The sequence below is a fragment of the Medicago sativa genome, chromosome 7 (genome assembly GCF_051527215.1).
Source record: "Medicago sativa cultivar Bolivia chromosome 7, Bolivia_mono, whole genome shotgun sequence".
NCBI classification, from domain to species: Eukaryota; Viridiplantae; Streptophyta; class Magnoliopsida; order Fabales; family Fabaceae; genus Medicago; species Medicago sativa.
Window position 1 is genome coordinate 77,744,175 of NC_140755.1, and position 24,374 is coordinate 77,768,548.

The 24,374-nt window shown below is 35.1% G+C and overlaps 1 protein-coding gene and 1 long non-coding RNA gene across 2 annotated transcripts; both read right to left on the bottom strand.

Annotated features, from left to right (window-relative positions):
* Positions 1–11,749: 11,749 nt before the first annotated feature.
* On the bottom strand, positions 11,750–16,259 carry LOC146908766 (uncharacterized). The gene is made up of 3 exons (XR_015019220.1): positions 15,810–16,259; positions 14,531–15,170; positions 11,750–12,295 (listed from the first exon to the last, which is right to left on the bottom strand). It is a non-coding gene; the product is annotated as an uncharacterized LOC146908766 (long non-coding RNA).
* Positions 16,260–19,733: 3,474 nt separating this feature from the next.
* On the bottom strand, positions 19,734–20,980 carry LOC146908767 (non-specific lipid-transfer protein-like). The gene is made up of 2 exons (XM_085727104.1): positions 20,560–20,980; positions 19,734–19,985 (listed from the first exon to the last, which is right to left on the bottom strand). Exons 1-2 carry the CDS (start codon positions 20,916–20,918, stop codon positions 19,976–19,978), a joined length of 369 nt encoding a protein of 122 aa, XP_085583230.1. The 5' UTR covers positions 20,919–20,980; the 3' UTR covers positions 19,734–19,975.
* Positions 20,981–24,374: the final 3,394 nt, after the last annotated feature.

Genomic DNA, 24,374 nt, shown 5'->3' on the forward strand with positions numbered 1-24,374 from the left:
ACTTTTATTGACAACGGCAATGCCGAAACAAACACACCCTTACAAAGATATCACTTTCGCCTTGGGCAGAGCGAAAGGATTGTTATTTTGAAAACAAGAAACATGAGCAACAAAACACATTACATGGAAGCATGCATGACTAAAGGAACATCAATGGCTTCCCAATTTCTCACAGTGCCTCCTGGTATAACAAATGCAGGCACGTGACCACCTTCAGCAGCATCTTCAGTAATAGCATTGATGAACCCAGCACTGTAGAAAGTTCCCTTTGAAACAGCAGATGTCGGGGAGAATCCAAGGCCCTCTTTACGCTTGTTTTCCAAGATCTGAATCACCTTGCCCCAGCCAGCAGCTTGCCCTGCTTGAACAGCCTTCTGGGCGTCCTTGAGTGAAGCCATGCTAGCACCAGCCCTCCGGGGCTCTGCACCCTCGACAGTCAAGCCTTGGAATGACGTCCCTTCTGCGGACCCTGCTTCAACACAAGAGAACGATGATATTTGGCTAACCAGAAATGCCTCCTCACCATATACGGTGACAACCTTACCGTTTCTCATAAACTTGAGCTTCTGATGCAAAGTGGATGTGACTGCTCCGGCGTCGTGGATCCATGGTCTTCCAAGGAGACAGCTGTAAGAGGCATTGATATCCTTGACTTGGAAGGTTATTTGGAATGTCTCGGGTCCAACGGTAATTGGCAAATCCACTTCCCCGAGAACATCCTTGCGGGATCCATCGAAAGCTTTAACCAGATAGCTGCTACCCCTCAGAGAAATTCCATGATGGCTCAATTGCCTTAGCGTGGATTTGGGCATTACATTCAGAGATGATCCAGTGTCTACCAATACGTTGGATATCAGGTCAGATCCACAATGTACTGAAATATGTAGAGCCAAGTTGTGGCGTTTCCCTGCTTCGGGGAGCTCATCGTCACCGAACCCCAAGTTGTTGCAGGCAGTAATATTACTCACTATCCCATCAAACTGATCCACAGAGACCTCGTGGTCAACATAAGCTTGCTCGAGTATCTTCATTAACACCTTCCTATGAGCCTCAGAGCTCATGAGCAGAGACAGGATGGATATCTTTGAAGGAGTCTGTAGCAGCTGGTCAACAATCTTATAGTCACTTTTCTTGATAAGTCTCGGGATTTCGTCCAGATTGGACTCTTCAATGGATTGTCCTGCTGGGCCGGTGTTCTTGTCAACAGGAGGGGCAACTGGTGGAGTTATCGTGGCAATAGGTGTCACCACTTTCTTCTGAAACAAGGGTGGACGGACTTTCCCACTTCTCAGAGCTGTAACTTCACTGGCAACATTATCAACTGTAGCTGGGGATACCAGAGGCACCTCCACCCTATTCTCAATCATGGTTGCATTGTATTTGTAGGGAATTGCTTTGGTAGAGGTATAAGATACCGGACCAGGTAGCCTGATCACCAAAGGCCCAACATTCTTTACCTGAGATACGCTTTCAACAGGAGAGTCATGGAACACTGGCACAATCACACATACATCACTGGCAATCAAGTACTTGTCATCCATCAGGCTCTGGATATCATTTTGCACAACACAACAGCCCATAGGATTCTGCAGACATTCTGAACAAGAATCATGATCATGTTTGAACAGAGAAGCCTGGCAAAGCTTGACATGCAATGGCACCAAGGGAGTAACGACATTGCGGACATCCAACATGGGATCCTCTTGAGGAACGGGAATCCTTTCAAAAGCCTCAATCATATTGACAGCAGCATGGTTCGGAAGCGGATTGTCAAGGACATGAGGAACACTGTTCTCAAAAGTCAACCGTCCCTTTTCTATCAGATCTTTCACAATATATTTCAGAGCAAAACAACCTTCAACATCATGGCCTTGAGCACCCTGATGGAATTCACATGTTAGGTCCTGACGGAACCTGGGAGGCAATGGATTAGGCGGAGGCTTGCCTGGTCTGGTGACGCAGTGTCCCTTGGCCAGTAGAGTTGGGAGTAGCTCACCGTACCGCATTGGTATTGTTGGAAAAGAAGGTTTGGGTCGGGGACCCTGTTGTTGCTGCCGTTGTTGTTGAGCAGGAGGCTGTTGTTGTGTTTGCTGAGGGATAGCATTGACGGGCATTGGTGGTTGACCCGGTGGTAGAGGATATTGCTGATAAAATGGTGGGAAGAAAGGGTGTTGAGAGTATTGCATGTAGTGATAAGGTAGAGGTAATTGTGTAGCAGCTGCAGATGGGTTACCAGACACCATTCCTACGTCAGATTCTTTTCTCTTGTGGTGTCTGTTACCGTACTTCTTTGGTGCACTGTTTGAAGATTCACCTTTTTCTAGGACAATAATACCATCTCGGACGGCCTCCTCTAGACGCGTTCCCATTGTAACCATATCAGAGAAGTTGTTTGGGGCAGAGACTATCATTCTCTCCTTATATTCCTTCTTTAGAGTCTTCAGGAATGTCTGCGTTAACTCTTCCTCATCAAGTCGAGGAGAAACACGGGCAGCTGCCCCTCTCCACCTTTGAGCATATTCACGGAATGTTTCATCTGATTTCTGAGATAGGGCTTTGAGAGAGTCCCTGTTTGGCCTCAGACGGGTGTTGAACTCATATTGACCTTCAAAAGCAGCAGCGAGTTCCTCAAAGGTATGAATGTTATCTTTGCTCAGACTAGTGTACCAATCTGCTGCATCATCTGTCAAGCTACTCTGAAAGCAGTGGATCATCAGTGCATCATTGTCGGCGTAGTTAGCCATCTTTCGGACATACCGGATAACATGGTTATGTGGGCAAGAAGTCCCATTGTACTTGTCAAATTCTGGCTCTTTGAATTTCTTAGGAACCTCAAATCGGGATACTAAGCACAGATCACGAGCTTTAGCAGGAGCACCATTGTTTCCCCGGCTAGCCTTGACCTCACGGAGTTCTCCAGCCAACTCCCTCAACTGTTTCTTCATAGCTTCCATTGCGGGATCTTGTCCACGCGGGGTATCAACATCAATTACCTGTTACACAGTGTGTACAATAGGATCGGTAACAACAGTAGTTACTTGAGGCATAGCAGTAGACACAGGAATCTGTCCTTGACCAGCAAAACCAGAGACACCAGCAGCAGTATTAGGAGAATAGTAAGCTGAGAGGCCATAAGGACGGCCGTTGGGCATAACAAAACGAGCATCAGTAGCCACAGTAGACAGTGGGATAGAAGGAATCACCTCAGCAGTAACTGGAACAGAAGTGGCTGGTTGTTCCTGTGCAGCCATCATAGCGGACATAGCGTCATGAGCCTTAGCCAAGTCTTCTTTCATAGCAGCCAATTCGGCACGGAGCTGAGCATTTTCTTCTTCAAAGTTAGCCATTATCCTTCTCTTGTGAAATCTTGTCTGATGAATTCTATCTGGTTGGTAGACTTTGCGAACACGAGCCACTTTTCAGACTGCGGCGGACAAAACCAGGAGGCAATGAGCACGAGAGAAGTTTTTGTGACCAATGAATGCATATGATGCATGAAATGCGTTAATGCATATGCAAAAAAGCCTCTTTTTAGGTTATCGAAGGGTTTTAGACAAATTATGAACTCGTAAACATTACTAAACAACAATTAACATAAACGGGAATCAAACAACTAACATATAGTTTTACAAGACAAATCCAACATGAACAAATGGAAATAACAACAGGAAATGGAAATCCTCAAGCATAGGAAGTGGAAGCGTCGTCCTCAGAGTCGGACTCATAGTCGCAGTATCGTGCGTAGAAGTCACGGGCACCCCTAGCTCTCTTGGAGTCCCTCATAAGCAGCCTATCTTTCTCCTCAATCTCTCTCCTAGCCCTAGCTAACTCTTTCTTCAGTGTCAAGACCTCATGAGTCTTCTGCTCATCCTTCCCATCCAAAGTCATGATCAAATTCTCAGCCTCATAGTATCTAGCTCTCCACTGATGCTTCTCCCGACTCTCCATAGCTAGGTGCTCCTGATACATCTCCTGGGTAGGTGGGAGTAGAGGCAAAGGCATGGTAGGGACAAATGCAGACACATATCTCATAGAGGGGTAAGGCGTACCAGCCTCCTCAGCTCGGTTTATCACCCACTGTGTATAGGCCTCATGAGCGATACCGGACCTCACACCCATATGCTTTACCTCTTTCTTCCGAAGCTTGGTCCAAGCTTGCATGAAATCTTCTCTAATGCCTGTGGGAGCACTGGAGTAGTGAAAGAAGTAAGGAGCTGTAGCAAGATTGATGGGCTTATCTTTCATCGGAAAACCAAATTGTCGCAAAGCAAGCTCTGGGTTGTAGTTGATTCCACCCCGGGTACCAAGAAGAGGTACATTAAGAAACTTTCCACCACCAAAGATGATTTCCTTGACCCTAGAAGCGGGAGTGAGCCAAACCACTTCATTAGGAGTGAGAGCCATAATCCTCTGTGAAATAGACCAATTCCTCGGATTGTCGTGGAAAGACTGCGGAAGGTGCGAAATAAACCACCTATAGAGGAGAGGCACACAACAAAGAATGTATCCACGACCTTTGCTGGAACGATCGTGGATAGCATGGTATGTGTCAGCTAGCAAAGTAGGAACCGGATTCTTGGAGTGGAAGATCATAATAGCATTCATGTCCACGAAGCCATCAAGATTCGGAAAGAGAATAAGCCCATAGATGAGAAGTGCAAGAATAGCCTCAAGAGTGTCCTGACAAGTGGTATTGAGGTTGGCTTTCCCAAGAAGATACTCTGAAGTGAACCCTCGGATATGTGCTTTAGTAACAAGATTCTTGGAGACATCGGTGGTCTTGAGATAGAGATCTTTAGCAATAACCAATGGAGGAAGAGGATTTTCAGGTCCTGAGAAAGGTATTCCCTTAGCAATAGATAGACCTGTCAAGGAAGAATAAGCCTCTAGAGTGGGCACCAACTGAAAGTCTGGAGAAGTGAAGCACCGATACCCCGGATCATAGAATTGCACTAGAGTGTGCACAAGCTTCTCATCCACATTAGTATGGAGAATAGGAAGTAAAGCCCCGTAACGGCGTCGGAAACCAGTCGGATCCTCAATCTTGAGTGCCAAATCCCTCAAACTAGCCAAATCCACTTCCTTGAACTTGTAGGATTTAGTCATCTTCATCCCTACAATGTTTACAATTTCAACTTGTCTAAGCCCTTCGATAACAATGCATGACAAAAAGTTTATGCATGTATGCATGTATGCATGAATGCATGATTATGTTCAAATTCGGAGAAAACATGGTGGGTTTGAAGTTCAAAGTCGAGGAGTCATGGGTGGACACGGTGTCCGGTGAAACTAGGGTTTTAGGATAATAGTAACCGGGTTCTAAAAAGGTTCCCAAGTTGCAACCTCTCCGACGTATCTCATGGTGTCACGAGACAACCCTCGCTCCATGATTATACGTGGAAGGTCTAACTTGAGTGTAGTATCGCGTGACGACTAAAACTCGAGACAACACCCGGTTTAGCCTCCGCACTACATCCTAGAAAATGGCCATGGATGGGTTTGGTTATCTACGGTTCAAAGCGTCATAGAACAATTAGAAGCAAAGTGCCTAAACGCGACAACTCGCGCCGACAACATCACCCCCAAAATGCCTCAGCTATGTGGGATTGATCGCATAATCCAAAACACGAGGCAACCCCCGGAATGAATTGTCGATTATATCCCTCCTAAATCCTAAGTTCACTCAGCCCGAGTGCAGGACTTTTGATATTCTCACCCCACACGTTTGCAAGAAATTAAACATTTATTCACATAAGAAAGCAAGTAAAAGAAGCAAGTAAAAATACAAGCGCAAACGTGGAAATAAAAACTAGGCGTAACTCTCGAATCTCCCCAGTGAAGTCGCCAACTGTTTTATCTTGGTTTTCGGGTGTCAAACATTGATTACGTTTGAACCTTTTAAACCGGTGATATCTTATTTTTTCTTGGGAAGGGAAAAAGTAAGCAAAACCCTTGAGAATCGAGGTCCGGGAGTTGTTTTTGCTACGGGAAGGTGTTAGGCACCCATAACGACTATAGTAACCTATAGGAACCGTCTTTAATTTCTACGCGCGCGCTTTATTTTTAAATGCTATTTAAAAGTATTTATTTAAACCTAAGAGTTTCTAAGTGAAGAATTGGAGGGAGAAGAATGCGTTTGAATTTTTATTTTAATTGAATTGAAGGAATTTTGTTCCTTGCCTACGTACCCGATTAAGGGATCAAATCCACCGTAGTTCTCTCTCAAAAATGTTTTTGTTTTTGTTGGTTGATTTTAAGTTCGAAAATGGAGTTTGAAGAATAGAAAGAGGCCTCAAGGGCATGAGATTAGGAAATAGTGAGGTTGAATTAGTGAATTGCAAAATATGGTCAAAGTATGATTATTTTCATTGGATTTTTGATTAAGAAAACAAAAGGAAAATTCAATGGGATGTTGGATCCCAAGGTTTATTTGGAAAAGCTTTGAGTGAAGTTGTTCATATTTGTTTTGGAAAATTGGTTTTTTCTAAGTATGAGTCCTAGGCATTCATCTAAACATACAATCCTAAACATACATCTAAACATGCATATTCTAGCTATATAGTGATGTGTGTGCGTGTGTCGGTGCTCGTGTCGGTGTACATTATTAGAGTCCATTGTCCTTTACATCATACCCTAGATACATTCTATGGCCTCTTTGCCAAGAAATTAAAATGACATGAAAGTAAAATATTACAAGAACTCCTAAGTGTTTACATTCTAACTTTGGTACAAATTAAATTGCAAGAAAGAAATAGAGACGAATATGGGATGAAATGGAGATGCTTATGAAATGATGAAACATGAAATGAAAGGAGTTAGTAGGACATGACAATATCAAAGAAGTGAAGTAAGAGAAATACTAGAATATAAAAGATAGAAAATAAATGCAAACATGGCTAAAATTTGTTTATAAAATGCAAGAACCAAGTGACCTATAATTCTCACATTCCAATTACATTTTAAAGGTTTAGAAACAAGTTTTGGAATGGGAATTAAGGCTACATGATTTACTTGACATTTTAAAACAAATTTGAAGCATATTTACATTATTTAACTACTTAATGACTTGTAAGCTAAGTAACCTACCAAAATTCACAATTATGCAACAAAATTAAGCACAAACAGTGGCTAAACTTCCATGAGATCAAATGGTGTAGGTCACCAAAATTCATCAAGCAATTTGGATTGAAATCAAGCAAAGTTCCACTTATTTTTAGCACAAAATATGACAAAAATAACAAGAAAATTAACACCTTATTTTTCACCAATTTTATCATGTAAGAATTATCACAACATGCTACAAAAATATCAAGAAATGCTTATGAAAATGTTTAGAATTTTTTAAAGATTTTTAGACTCAAGAACATGCAAAACTTCACAAATTTTAACCAAAATAGTAAAGAATTATCAAGAAAATACCACACATCTTTTTATCAAAATTTAACATGTAGAAATATCACAAAAAGGTTTAAGAAAACATCAAGGACTCATGAAAAAATTTATGGAGTTTTATGGCACAAAAATAAACATGCAGGGGTGTATGTAGCAGTTTTTTACAGCAAGAACGCAGGAACAGGGGGTGTGAGTAGCAGAATATCACGCAGGCATAGAATATTGGGCTTGGAGCTGGTATGGGCATGGGTCTAAGGATGGTCCGACCCGGTTCAGTGGCACTATAAGAAAGCCTGAACCGGTTTCAGGCTCATTCTTTCCCATACTTCCTCTCTCTAAACGCAAAGATGAGAGAGAAGCTCTGACAGACCTGCTGGCCGGAGAAGAAGAGAGAGAGGCGGCCGGAAACCCTCCGGTGCGGTGGTTGGCCCTAGCGCCGCCGCACCGGAGTTTTTTTTTGCTCTTTTTTTTGAAAATTTTTATATCAAAACGTTCCTCTTTCCCTTCTCTCTTCGAATATGCAAACGGTTTTCACAAGTAATCAACAACTGGACGTAGATCTAAGAGAGAAGTTACGAACGAAAATTACCGAAAAAGAGAAGAATACGAACGGTTCTGCTTCCTCTCTCTCTGGCTTCGATCCTCCTTCTCTTTCACGTTTCCTTGTTTCTTACTTCTTGCTTCCAAACTGACTCGAATTCGTTGTGGCTTGGATTCGATCTTTGTGTTGTGCTGAGTTGATTTGTTCGACTGTGATTGTTGTAGATTTGTGATGAGAATTCGAATTCGTCACTGTTTGTGATGATCAGTGCTGGATTCGAATTGATTTCTTGATGATTTTTCCGATTTCCTCTGAGTTTGTGAAACGGTTGATGAATCTGAATGTGTTCTGGAATTTTGATGTCTGTGGTGGTTTAGTGGTGGCCGTGGCTGTTAGTTACGGCGGTTTGTGGTGGTTTTGTGGTTTGTTACGGTGGTCTGAGTTAGTTACAGGGACGGTTATGATGGAGGTTTTGAGGAACTTGTTGAAGTTCTTGATGAATCTTCAATGAGTTCTTCTGATTTTTTTGTGTTTGATCTGCGTTGGTGGTGGAGAGAGAATGCAGATTCTGTTTTTGATTTTTTGCTGAGTTGTTAGCATCTGAATGGCACTGCAATGATTGGAGCCTTTTATAGGCTGCCAAGTGTAGCTTCTGGACCAATAGAATACTGCCACGTGGCGCTGGACCTTGTAACAAACTCCTGGACAAATGGACCAATAAGAAACTGACACATGTACAGACCTGATGACTTGGACAAAAAATGGACTATAATGCAAATATTAGAAATTTAGGACTAAAATTAAAATAAAATTGAATTAAAATTGGTAATTGGAAAATAACGTAAAGTGAAACGTCTAAAATTTGACAAAACGGACTAAAACGAACCAATGGCCTAAATGAGGTACTTTAAAGTAACCTCTCTGCCGAAATTCCGTGTGAAATGACCAAAATGCCCCTGGGGCCGAAAACGACTAAAAAAGACTCAGATGCAGTTAAAAAATGGATTTTTAACAGAAATTGAATCAAAGACTCATACAAGCAAAATTAAAAAGACTCAGAGACAATTTTTAGGATTTAAACAGTAACTTGACACTTTGAAATGACCAAAATGCCCCTAGGGGCAAAACTGACTCAAAATGACTTCAAATGCAAATTTTGGAAATGGATTTTGACATAGAATGAAACAGGGACTTATTCAAACTACTTGAGAGGACTCAAACAAATTTTTAAAAGATTGAAAGAAACTTTGACATAGGAAATGACTAAAATGCCCTTACATGTGAGTTTTGCAGACAACATTGAAATAAAATGCAGAGAAGGATGCAATTGATCAGAGACAGTTCAAATGACTTATAATGCAAGAAAAGAAAAAATTGACTAGTATTTTTAGGTCCAAAATTAGGGTATAACAGGCGTAATCAAAATTTAATGTAAATTTTTGTATGCTCTTTTAAATTTACCAGGACCATGTTACTAACATTCTTGAACAATACTATAGTATGGTACTCACTAAGCTTGTAATGTACTATTCCTTCTAATCGCACTATGTATGGTTTTATGGTTCTTAAGATAGATATCTAGAGAGTATGAATATGAATATGTTTTGTGTGACCACATATTTTAAGGTGCGTGACCACTATTTTTTTCAGAAATTAGAACTTGTCTGTCTTTAGGTATGATCAACTCGCAGATTGTAAAATAAGTTATTTATTGTAGGAATTGCTGTTAGTGCAGTGGTCAAATTAGATTGTGTGTTTGATTTGCCTAAAACAAGATTATTTATATCTGGTAAAGATAAACTAGCCAAATATATGGTATGTGTGACCACATTTTTTAATATGTGTGACCACTATTTTTTCAGAAATTAGAACTTGTCCGTCATTAGGCGTGATAAACTCGTAAAATGTAAAATAAGTTATTTATTGTTGGAATTGCTTTTAGTGTAGTGATCAAATTAAATTATGTGTTTGATTCGCATAAAACAAGATTATTTATACATGGGAAATATAAACTAGCTAAATATATGTTTTGTGTGACCACATATTTTAAGGTGCGTGCCCACTATTTTTTTAGAAATTAGAACTTGTCCGTCTTTAGGCATGATAAACTTGCAGATTGTAAAAGAAGTTATTTATCGTTTGAAAGGCTTTTAATGCAGTGATGAAATGAGATCATGCGTTCGATTCGCCTAAAACGAAATTATTTACATCTGGGAAATATAAACTAGCCAAATATATATGGTCTGTATGACCACATTTTTACAAATACATGACCACTATTTTTTCATAAATTAGAATTTGTCCGCCTTTAGGCGTGATAATCTCGCCGATTGTAAATAAGGTTATTTATGGTTGGAAAGGCTGTTAGTGCAGTGATCAAATGAGATCGTGCGTTCGATTCGCCTAAAATGATATTATTTACACCTGGGAAAGAAAAACTAGCCAAATATATGGTCTGTATGACCACATTTTTACAGATGTGTGACCACTATTTTTCATAAATTAGAACTTGTACGTCTTTAGGCGTGATAAACTCGCAGATTGTGTAGGATGTTATTTATGGTGGGAAAGGCTTTTAGTGCAGTGATCAAATGAGATTTTGTGTTCGATTCGCCTAAAATGGGATTATTTATACCTGGGAAAGAAAAACTAGTCAAATATATGGTCCGTATGACCACATTTTTACAAATGTGTGAACACTATTTTTTCATAAATTAGAACTTGTACGTCTTTAGGCGTGATAAACTCGCAGATTGTGTAGGATGTTATTTATGGTGGGAAATGCTTTTAGTGCAGTGATCAAATGAGATTTTGTGTTCGATTCGCCTAAAATGGGATTATTTATACCTGGGAAAGAAAAACTAGCCAAATATATGGTCCGTATGACCACATTTTTACAAATGCGTGACCACTATTTTTTCATAAATTAGAACTTGTACGTCTTTAGGCGTGATAAACTCGCAGATTGTGTAGGATGTTATTTATGGTGGGAAAGGCTTTTAGTGCAGTGATCAAATGAGATTTTGTGTTCGATTCGCCTAAAATGAGATTATTTATACCTGGGAAAGAAAAACTAGCCAAATATATGGTTTGTGTGACCACATTGTTTAAGGTGCGTGACCATTATTTTTTCAGAAAATAGAACTTGTCCGTCTTTAGGCGTGATAAACTCGTAGATTGTAAAAGAAGTTATTTATTGTTAGAAATACTTTTAGTGCAGTGATCAAATTAGATTAGGTATGTTGGACCATTAACATAAGTGATTAACGACTGCTAACCATGACTTATGTGAATTATTTTATATCCATGACAGTCTTTTGGAAGACTAGCCATATTTCTGATGTAGTTAACCACTAAGGGTGTGTTTGTGATGGAGGGTTTAGGAGGGGAAGGGAGGGGAGGGCTTACTTTTCTTTTTTAAATTACGGACATTATAAAATGATTTTTAGAAAATTGAATTAACAACTTGATAAATGATCATATAATACTTCAAAAACACTTAATTTATTTTAAAAAAATCTTTTACATTGTTCGTAATTTAAAAAATAAAACTGAGCCCTCCCCTCCCTTCCCCTCCTAAACCCTCAATCCAAACACACCCTAAATATCAAAGGCGTAACCACAATTTCTTTCCCTAACCAATTTGTCTTTCTCATTATGTGATATTAGGGAAGATAATATATTTGGACACACTTGTGAGTAGACTGATGTTAATAAAGTGGGAGGTGAAGTATCTTGTACGTTTGACTAAAATTATTGATTGTGATTATTTACCCACCTCATAACATTAAAATAAACCTAAACACACAAGAAAGATAATAGGACTATTTACCGATTGAGACTGTTTACTAAGTATGTCATTAAACAAGCTCCTAATTCGAGCTAATAATACATGGTTACACTTTCTAGTATGCTAATACACCATATAGAAGTAACCTCTAGTACACATGTAATGCTAAAATACAACAAGACAAGTACTTAAACTAACAACATTGTTTGCAAAGCTACTTCAACCTCTACCTTGCATAAACCAATTCTATAGAAACACCTAACAACATTTCAAATTAATTGTAGCAATGCATATTATCTACAAGAAATTAAATCCTCATGCTCAAGAAAAACATAGGTGTTATTCCATTTGTGATCCATGCTTTGCGAATTTATTTGGCCTTGTAGACAGCTAGATCATCATTAATCACCGAAAAACTCTATCAATCCAGCATAGATAACTAGTTACTAAGTATCTCTGCAATGCATATGATCCATGCTTCCCATGCAGTCTCTCTTGTGAGGTCTCTCCTATGGCTGATTGGAAAGCTGGATAGTAATACACTTGACCAACATCGTACTTTGCCAGAGTTCCTACACAGACAGGAAAAAAAACATAATTTACTTCAAGTATAAGATCATCAACACGCAAGACTATATGCTTAGAAGACCGCAAATGCTGACAGAATTACATCAGGACACGAGGATACATTGATTGTTTACAGATATAGCTACTACAATCAACACAGAACTTTTGAATTCTTTTTGAGCATCTACAGACCAGTTCATAGTCAAATAGATCAATGAGTTAGAGTAACAGTTTATAATCAAATCATAGTTGAAGCCCATAAACTCATGTCATGAAGCAATCATAAAACACTGCCACAATTGAAGAATCATCAAATATATCAATCAGAAATCTTCCAGATTCTAATCAAGAGTAACAGGTTTAAAAATAGAATGGCATAACAAAATACATAGAAATTGAAGGAAAATAAAATACATAGAAATTGAAGGAAAATAAAACACCTAAGGAGGCTATGTCAGTGTACTTATCACTGAATGCATACACATTTATTGAGTTTTGGTACTTGGAAAACTCAGCAGCCATCTGCTCATAAAATGGATCTTCGGGCAATCTCAGTCCATGTTCTTTGTCTGTCCCAAATCAATACACTAATACACTATAAGTTCAACACACAAAAAGATGGACTAGCCATTTCACTCTTCCAATAATACATCTAAACCTAATTCATTTGATTTAATTTGTTTTTATACTAAATACGTTTGATGAGATGTAGTAAGAGCTGCAGACTTAGATGGACAAACTATCTTCGACCACGTATCAAACGAGGTAACTTCACAGATCATGAAGAGAAAATGATTGTTCACCTCCAAGCACTTTTGAGCAACAGGTTATACCTAATTCATTCCTCTCACACCTTCCTACATCTTACTTTCCTTTAACTAATTTATTTGAATATAATCATATATATATATATATATATATATATATATATATATATATGTGTATATCTAACTATAATTAACATATTTTCAAATCACAATATATAGTATAGTGTATCATGATGAAATAATAACCTACAAAACAATAAAGATCAGGTGTGCTGCAAATAATAGCACGAAACTATATATTTATATGTGATGATTGCATCAGATGGGCTGCTATAGCTTCATATCTTCCACAAAGGACAGACAATGACATAAATTTTTTTTGGAATACACATTTAAAGAGGAAGATGAACAAAGATCAAAGTAGTAACGATGAAGGCACAAAAAAACAGATATGTGATCATGAAATTGCAGGGAGTTTAGCAATACTATTTATGGATATGTACAAAGCAGTAAAAAGTCTTCATTTTTTTACTGGATATGTATGAAACAAATTCTTCAACATACTCAATTTTCAATCCTTACATAATACAACAAAGATGTTTATCATTTTTATTATAAGAATTGGAAACAGAATGAATCACATTCAATAGTTGTTAAAAAATGGTTATGATTTGTAGTCCTGATACCTACAATCATGATGGACCATGTTGCTATAAATCTATAAGAAAGTGTGCATAGTAATCACCATCTATATAAAGTTCCCTATTTAATCCATATACCAAACTGATAACATTTAGCATTAATCACTATCTATATAAAGTACACTATTTACTATATAATCACTGAAAAAGGAAACACAAGATCAAATGTATCTATATTCTATATTCTATACGTATCAAGTCTATGTGTCATTTTCACAGTAATTTTTTTCCATTGTATACTTTGCAGAGTGTGAATTCTTTCAACTGATGTGTATGAAAAATACAGCAACCACATAGAAATTGTATCAGTTGATATTTTCACAGCACAACAGAATATTTTTTACCTTGATTATGCAGTTTAAATCAAAACAAGATGGTATCAATTCATACACATAAACCAAAATCAAAAGATCAAATAAGAAAACTAAACACACTGCATTCTAATCCATTTCCTGTACAACTATATCATAACCACAAAAACTGCATTCTAATCCATTGCAGCAACATTTAAGAGTATGGCTTTGTACAAAAAATCTTAGAAATTATCATATTCACATACTCAATCCTCAAAATAACTTAATTATTTTCAACATATTCACATATTCAATCCTCAACATACTCACATGAGACTTAGTACAACTCATCTAAACCAGATTAAAACATCATCTAAACCAATTTACACAAATATGAAAACTATTGGCCTAAATGATTCAAAAACGAAAACCCATAAAGCATAAACTGTAAAAAAACAGAAATTCAATAAGCAACTTACTGTGAGAGTTTACTGCGAGAAAGGATAGCTGGTGGCCGTCGCCAGAGGGTTGAGGCAGAGATGGAGAGATCCGTCGCCTAAGAATGGGTAAGGAGATGGAGCCATCGGAGAGAGGGTTGAGATGGAGCCGTCGGAGAGAATTGGAGAGATAGTTGGTGGTCGTCGGAGCAACAGGCGGAGAGCGATGGACAAAAGGATGGCGTGAGTGAAGAGAGAGAGACAAACAAAGATCTGAAACAAAGATCTCCTTTTTCCTTATTTTTTTCCCCTTTTTTTTCTTTTCAATTTGCCAAATCTATTTCTTATTTTAATTATATTTTATTGCCATGTCATGGGTGTACCAAAAGGGTGTACCAAAAGAGTGGTACATGAATCTTTTTCCTAATGGAGTCATAATGTTGAGCAGAAATGTTTCAGATTTTATTTTATTTATTGAAATTCATAGTACAAGTGGTCCCTAGTGGGGATTCAATTACAACCAGAGAAATATAATTAAAGCTGCCTATTTTATTTTTATTTGTGATAGTAAACCCATCTGGTTGTAACCAGTGTATTTTGTTTGTCTTGATTGTGGTTACAAACAAACTACTAATTTATTCATCCAGTGCAAGGCTTGCAAGCTCCTCAATACTAGTTTACCCTGCAATAAGTAATAAATGATCTTTCGATTACAATTTAGTGGCAATGTAATAAATTTTTTTTTGAAGGATAATAAAAAAAATAAGAATTGTAGTAATGTCATTATTTTTCCTTTGATAAAAAAATAAATGATGATCTTTCAAATATTCTTAATCATTTTTTATTTGACTTCTTTTTTTGTTTTGAGTAAAATCTTCATTATTTTATTTCTCGTTATTACTTTTTTTTTTTTACATTAGTCCCTTAAATATGTCATTACTATATATCATATAGAAACTAATTCAACATAATCCAAATATAATAGGGACTAAAACAAAATAATGAGATTTTACCCAATAAAATAACAAGAATCCAAATATTATAGTTTCTCAAGGATCACCTTCTTCTAGTTCTTAAAATATCTAAAAATAATAGGTAATGTAATTCATAACACTTTATGTAACATATAATTCATGTCAGATTGTCCCTAATATATTGTAAATGTATAACAAGATGACAAATTACCCTATATTTTATGGAATACTTATAATACGTTAAGGAATGCATATTATTTTCATTTTATTTATTTAGAGTACCTGTCAACAAAATATAAAGGGTAAATGTATGTTAAAAATAGAAAAAGAGGGTTGATGAGATATACTTGTCACAGTCCATGTTAGAACTAATCTTATAGTGCAAGTCGACACCACACTGGGAAGGGATGGAAGCAAGGACAGGAATATCGATATCAGGTAGCTCGACCATAAGTAATTTGAAGCACTTGCAAACATTTTGACGATCAGGGGTAGTTTGGGTTTCATTATCTAGAGTCCTAATTTCATTGCAACATTGTTCAGGCAGAGGTGGACGACCAGGTGGGGTCATAGCGTATTGAAGGCTTAATTGTAAAGTGTGTTCCACTTGAGGACATGAAAGGGCCGCATTGGCTAGCGGAATGACCAAAACCAAGCATATCATATATAAACAACTAACCTTAACAAGCATTGAGGTAGCCATGATTTCGAAATTTTGGATGCAATTCTAGTTTTTTTTTAGGGGAAATGCAATTCAAGTGTTTTAATGAGTGTGTATGGAGGTGAATGATTATGTTATGGTGCATATCTGAGGACTATTTATAGAGAATATATGGCTCCTTAAGAGAGTTTTAATACCCATCATAATCTTAGTAAATGTCTTTGTCAGTATAGCTTAATTGGTAGTAATATTACAATATTATATATGTAAGGATCGGAGTTTGAGCTAGATTCTCCACTCATTCACCTTTAAAGGTAACCATTAAACTACTTGACAAAAAAAATCTCAAGTAAATATCCAACATGACAAAAAGTCATATCTATTTTTTCTGGAAAAAGCTTGGTGGTGCGAATGAAGTGGCAACGAAAAACGGCGAACGCTCAACAACCATCAGATTGGATTTTACTGTTAGCCATGCCTTGCTTTTGTTTATTTAAAAACTATAATAACACTGCCACGTTTTATCACATGTTGTCGTGGGTTAAATGTTTCACACCATATAGCATTTCTCATTTTTTATTGGTAGGAACCACATTTGCTATCTTAAGTAAAATAATATTTTAGTTATATGATTCAGATTCTTCCGAATAATTTGTCTTAAGTAAAATTCATTAACTACTTGAGTTTAATTAATTGGTAAAAAAATTAGCCAAATATTTAGTTTCCAAATAGGGACTTTTCTGAAGAAAATAAAGAAAGACTAATTTTATTCATTTTTGTGATTCTTCAAAACCAAATTTGATATATTTTTTCTTTTTTCAAACACTAAATGGGTTTCCTTATTTATTTATTTTTATCAAAGAGTAATGCCGAAATTTACTCAAAAAGTCAAATCTCAAAACAAAACAAAAAAAAACTACAATTGAAATGGTAAGTTGGATATTTTCGAGTTGAATTTGAGTTTTTTGAAAATCATATAGCACAAACTCTTTCATCTTATATTTAGTTTACCACAAAATGTAGAGTTACTCACTTTCTTCATTTGTAAAGATATATGGAAATTTAAATCGTGGCTGAGGAAAGAGAGGCTCTCACGTTAAAGCTTTAGGAAGTTGTCTTTTTTGTATTTATGTTGATTAGCATTAGTATTTTAATTTAATTTTGCATTTCCTTATCTAACAGGCAAAACAAACAATTGTCATTATCAATTCCTTTGATATAATATGACAAAGGAAATAAATGTTTGCGTGGGTATTTTAATTTATTTTTTCATTTTTTTATATAATAGGTAAAACAAACAATTTGTCACTATCAACCCCTTTGATACAAAATGACAAAGGAAATTAATGTTTGTGCGTGTATAGTCATCATGACTATAGTGCATTTTTCTATATTTTATGAGAGAATTATGAAAATGAATAATAATAGATAAGATAAGATGAGAGAGAGAACAATGTAGAGAGGGTTGGTGCAAAGGAACAATGTTTTTCCCTCTTTGACAGGTACGTCGTCCAGTAATAAATTTATGTAGTGTAAACGGACAAAGATTTAACTTTCATATTGTATTTTTTTATTTTTTTTTATTTTTTTTTGCATTGCTTATACCCCAAACCCAACATCAGATATCACCCCAAATTCTGCTGTTCTATTGTGTTTAATTTTATTTTTATTTCATCGTATTTGGTTATAAATTTTTTGGAATATACCACAATCAGATAAAGATTTAACTTATAATGTTCCTATTGTAGCTGAATTGTTTCCATTACAAAGGGATTTTACTAATTTTTCAATTAAAGATTTAAATAATATTATGAAAAATGATAAATTGTAATTACAAAAGTTTAAATGGAAGGCATAAGTTTGAAAATCCACAACAGACAGATATCCTTTTGAAAAAGTGTTCAGTTTCCTACTTATGTTGGACAGGTATTTTAATACAAAAATTGAACACTCTACTAAAATTGACAGTCCAATGCATCCCCGCATCTTTCTTTGTTCGCTTCACAAAAGAAAATAAAATATCTTTCTACGTTCATGATTCTAAAGACAAGTTGAACAACAACACTACCAGCAAATAAATATGCTAATAATTCATCAAGCACAATGATTCTCAAATATCTTTCTATTCAAGAAGATAGATAGATAGATTATATATATATATATATATATATATATATATATATATATATATATATATATATATATTTTAAGGAAGATTGATTATATATATTAGAATTTGGGCTATAACAGATTTGTATTAGGACACAATGTGCTCTGCTTCATTTCCATTTCCATAACTTGGCGTAGAAGAACATATAAGTATAACCTTGAGCATATAAACACATCAATTCCATAAAATTCAACATACCCATAGGGGTGGGAATAGGCCAAGTCAGGCCAGACTTTGATAGGCCTGAGCCTGGACTACGAAAAAAGTTACAAGCCTAAGTCTGGCATATGGCCTATCATAGGCCGTTTTTCTTGGCCTTGTCTGGCCTATTTAAGGGTAAAATAAACTTCTAAATAAAATTACTAATTTACCCTTACTCACCAAATTACCAAAATACCATTTGCCCCCAAAATGACTAAAATACCCTTCTAGGATAAAAATCCACTAATCTCAATCCAAATACACATATAAACAAAGGGAAATGTTAACTTGTGCCCTCAAGGCACAAGTTAAAGATTTAAATATAGAAAGAATTTATTGGAATGTGTGCATTGCATTTAATATTTAACTTTTTAATCATTTAAATGCACAAAATTTTAGAGAAGGTTTCTTCTTTTAGGTTTCTTAACATGTGCCCTAAGGGCACAAGTTAACACTACCCATAAACAAATAAGCACATATGATCACACATAAAATAAATAAATAAAATAATTCTAACAAAAAACGTTTGTTACACGAAGCTTCCAAAGAAACGTCAACTCATCTTTTCTTGCATTGTAACATCATTTCTTTGGTTTGGCGGGGGATTATGAATTGGCTAGGTTTCAACTTTATCACACCGCCCAACTTGTTTCATCATTTGGAGTGTTGAGTGGGGAAGCAAACAAACAGGAACAAACTTCGCAAAGGTTTCTTGATGATTAGTAATGTTATAATTTGAGTAATTTTGAAATTTAGAAATGATAAGATTTTCAAAGATTAAAGTTTAGTTGTGGAGGATTTGATAGATGATGTTAAGGTGGTCTCGTGGCGATGGAGTTTGAGCCAAGCCAAAAGTTCCACGTGGATGTATTATGAGTGGTGTTGGAACCTTGGTAATGGTTTACAAAAAGGATATGGGTTTTTTATGCTTGGGATTTTGGTGGAGTGACTGCCTTGACTGTTAAGGTGTTTTATGTTGGGTAGCAACGGTTTTGGTCCTGTTTGATTTTTCTTTGTTAAGGCAGCGTTTGTGAAGGTTTTGGGAGTGGCCTGGCTTATAGCGGGTGTTGCTTAGGTCTAGGGTTTTTCCGCATATATACGACCCCTCTTGATAGTTGTTTGTCTAGCTTTGTTCTCCTTGAGCAGGCTGGACTTTTGGCTTGGTTGATAAAAAAATAAATCGTTGTTTAATTGAAAAAAATACAAATGATTGTGAATACAAATGTGACATAATGAATATTTTGAGCTGAAACATTTCAGATTTTATTTTATTTACTGAAATTCATAGTACATTGGTCCCTAATGGGGATTCAATAACAATCAGAGATATATATTTATTATATATATATATAATCAAAGCATCCTATTTTATTTTCTTTTGTGATAGTAAAGCCATCTCGTTTATTCTGTTTGTCTTGGTTGTAACCACAAACAAAGTACTTATTTATTCATCCAGTGCAAGCCTTGCAAGCTCCTCAATACTAATTTACCCTGCAATGAGTAATTATTGAAATGTCATTATTTTTTCTTTGATAAAAAAATAAATGATGATCTTTCAAATATTCTTAATCATTTTTTATGTAACTTCTTTTTTTGTTTCGAGTAAAATTTTCATTATTTGTTTCTCGTTATTACTTTTTTTTTACATTAGTCCCTTAAATATGTATTACTATATATCTTATAGAAACTAATTCAACATAATCCAAATATAATAGGGACTAAAACAAAATAATAAGATTTTACCCGAGAAAGTAACAAGAATCCAAATATTATAGTTTCTCAAGGATCACTTTCTTCTAGTTCCTAAAATATCTAAAAATAATTTGTAATGTAATTCATAATACTTTTTGTAACATATAATTCATGTCATATTGGCCCTAAAATATTGTAAATGTATAACAACATGACAAATTACCATATATTTTATGGAATACTTATAATATGTTAGGGAATGCATATTATTTTCATGTTATTTGTTGAAAATTAATTTAGGGTATTTATCAACAAAATATAAAGGGAAAATGTATGTTAGAAATAGAAAAAGAGGGTTGATGGAGATATATACTTGTCACAGTCCATGTTAGAGCTAATCTCATAGTGCAAGTCGACACCACACTGGGAAGGGATGGAAGCAAGGACGGGAATATTGATATCAGGTATGTGGGTTATAAGTAATTTTAAGCACCTGCAAACATTTTGACGATCAGGGGTAGTTTGGGTTTCATCATTTAGAGTCCTAAATTCATTGCAACATTGTTCAGGCAGAGGTGGACGACCACCAGGTGGGATCCTAGCGTATTCAAGGCTGAATTGTAAAATGTGTTCAACTTGAGGACATGAAAGGGCCGCATTGGCTAAGGGAATGCCCAAAACCAAGCATATCATATACAAACAAATAACCTTAACAAGCATTGAGCTAGCCATGATTTCGAAAATTTGGATGCAATTCAATTTTTTTTTAGGGGAAATGCAATTAGTGTGTATGGAGGTGAATGATTATGTTATGGTGCATATCTGAGGACTATTTATATAGAATATATGGCTACTTAAGAGAGTTTTAATACCCATCATAATCTTAGTAAATGTCTCTGTCAGTATAGCTTAATTGGTAGCAATATTACATTATATATGAAGGTATCGGAGTTTGAGCCGGATTTCCCACCTATTCACCTTTAAAGGTAAAATTTTAACCATTAAACTCTCGACAAAAAAAAATATTGAGTAAATATCCAACACGACCAAACTCATCTATTTTTTATTGGTAGGAACCAAATTTGCTACTTTAAAATTTATAACACGCTACATTATGCACCAACTAAGTAAAATAATATTTCTCTTTCAAAAAAAAAGAAAGTAAAATAATATTTCAGTTATATGATTCAAATTCTTCCAAATAATTTGTCTTTGAGTAAAACTCATTAACTACTTGAGTTTAATTAATTGGTAAAAAAAAATTGGGCAAATGCTTAGTTTCCAAATAGGGACTTTTCTGAAGGAAAAAGAAAGACTACTTTCATTCATTTTTGTGATTCATCAAAACCAAATTTGATATATTTTTCCTTTTTTCGAAGACTAAATGGTTTTCCTTGTTTTTTATCAAAGACTAATGCAGAAATATACTCAAAAAGTCAAATCTCAAAAAAAAAAAAAAAAAAAAACTCGAAATGGTAACTTAGATATTTTCGAGTTGAATTTGAGTTTTTTGAAAATCATATAACACAAACTCTTTCATCTCATATTTAGTTTACCACAAAATGTATAATTACTTACTTTCTTCCAAGAATAACTCATTTTTAAAAATATATGGAAATATAAGTGGCTGAGGAAAGAGAAGCTCTCACGTCAAAGCTTGAAGAAGTTGTCTTTTTTGTATTTATGTCGATTAGTATTAGTATTTGGGAAGTGTTAACCCGTGCCTCCGGGCACTGGTTAAGGAAGCCAAATGTAGTAATTGGAACTTATACATTCAAGGTCATAAAAGTATAAAATGTGACATTTTTAATTTAAAACTTTCTCTTTTAACTTCCTTAACCAGGGCACTGGTTAACATGACCCTTAGTATTTTAATTTAATTTTGCATTTCCTTATATAATAAGTAAAACAATCAATTGTCATATCAATTCCTTTGATAAAAAATGACAAAGGGAATAAATGTTTGTGTGTATTTTAATTTAATTTTGCATTTCCTTCTATAATAGGTATAACAAACAATTGTCATCATCAACTCCTTTGATACATAACTAGTATGGAGCCCGTGCCAAGCATGGGTAAATATTTTTATTTGCATTTTTTTTTAAAAAAATTTAGCTAACATGGACCATTGTTATAAAAAAAATAAAAAATACAATGTATTTTGAGAAGTATTTAATCAATGGAAAATATTTGAGGGTTATTTGGGTCATAATGAGGTACAATTGTAGTTGAGACAAGTGTATGGTGTGAAAGAAATCATGCTCAAATTTTGTTTCAAAAACAAAACAGGGTTGTATAACCAACTCAAATATATTTGAACGATGGCAACCGAGTTTTCGTGAATTGTTTAAAATTGAAAGTATGGATATGTAAAGAAATAATGAATTGGATAGTTTTAGAGAAATGATATTTTGACAGCCACTTTTTGACAACTTTTGGACAACTTTCTCTCTCATACTCACATGATGTTGTTATCCTCTCTCTTCCTTTTTCTCTCTCCATTGTTTTTGACCAATAAGAAGTGAGAAAAACAAGATTGTCAACAAAGTTGTCATTAAATGGATGTCAAAATATCATTACTCATAGTTTTATGATGTTATGCAACTTGTCAATTACCGGTTAATACATGCAAATCTGTTGTAGAATTGTACAACATGTATGAAATTGATTAATAATGAATTGGATAGTTTTACGATGTTATGCAACTTGTCAATTACCGGTTAATACATGCAAATCTGTTGTAGAATTGTATAAGATGTATGAAATTGATTATGATCACATTATGCCCGTCGAAGAACTTGCATATGGATGTACCCAAATAAAATACAATATTCAATCCGAATTCAAACAAAATTGTTTTCTAATACCGGATCACTTTGTACCATATACATTCTAGTTATGAGAATTATATTGCTCGTGGTTATACCCGGAATGATAGTTTCTCTGATACTTGCCGAATCACTTACTGCTACCTTTGTTCTATTGCATAACCAAACTCTTTGATCAATTTTTTCATTAGCGTTGTAGGACATCATTTTTTTAGCCTTAACTTATGGTTTGGAATACTTGAACACTTTATATAACTCAAAAACACATTAGCATAGGACATGTTTTTTTAAGCCTCAACTTGTGGTTTGTCATTCAAAAACTCATTAACATGAGCATCGTTTTTTAAGCCTCGACTTTTGGTTTGAAACACCTGAACACTTGATTGTCATTCAAAAACTCATTAGTAAATGATTCTCCATGGTTATCATTGTTTTCATTTGATTTACAAACAAAAGTGGAGCTGAAATATTCTTTGCCAATCCTTGAGATTAATTTTTTAACAAATATTCAAGATTGTATATTATAATCAATTCAAATATGTATCTCTCAGATCCCTAATTAATTGTAGGTTCAAAAAAAACTTTACCTATCGTACTTCTAGTAAGAGTAAAGTAATTATTAAATGGCATAACCACATTTTAATAACAGATGTTACATCATAAACTCGTAAGTTTTTACTACTAAAATCATGTGTTAGGTTAAAAAAAAGTTGAAAATTTTATTAAATAAAAAATAACAACAATAAAAAATGTATGATGTAAAGAAAGCAAAGTTGCACCATCATTAGCATCATTGAAAGACACACCAATAATAGACTTATATCAGAATTTAGGGATACTAACGAAATGGTCATAGGTATTCAAAAGTACAACAATGAGTAGAGAGAAAAGAAGACATCTAACCAAATTCATCATATCATTGTTCATAAATATAATCTTCCAATTAAGGTTTACTTGCAACATTCTAGTGAAGGTTACGACCAATCCTCTATCTGCGTCCAAATCACATTAGAATTGTGTAGTCCTATAGCGTATACATGGGCAGAGGGTATTGGCACGTTGGGGTGGCATTGACTACCCAATTTTCTTTAATTTTTTTATTAGTTAGTTTATTTTTATTTTAGCTACTCTAATAATATAGTTTAGTTCATAAAAAAAATATAGTTTTAGTTAGCCCAATTAAGTTTGTTTGTGAAAAGCATTAGTAGAAATATGAAAGGCAATTTTTTTCATGAGTTTATTTATTTTTCTTGTTTTCACACTTTTAATCTCTATAGTAACTAAACACAGAGTTTTGTTAACAACAAAAAATGTAAAGATAAGATTTCTACAAATATATTTTATATTTTCTATATATTAT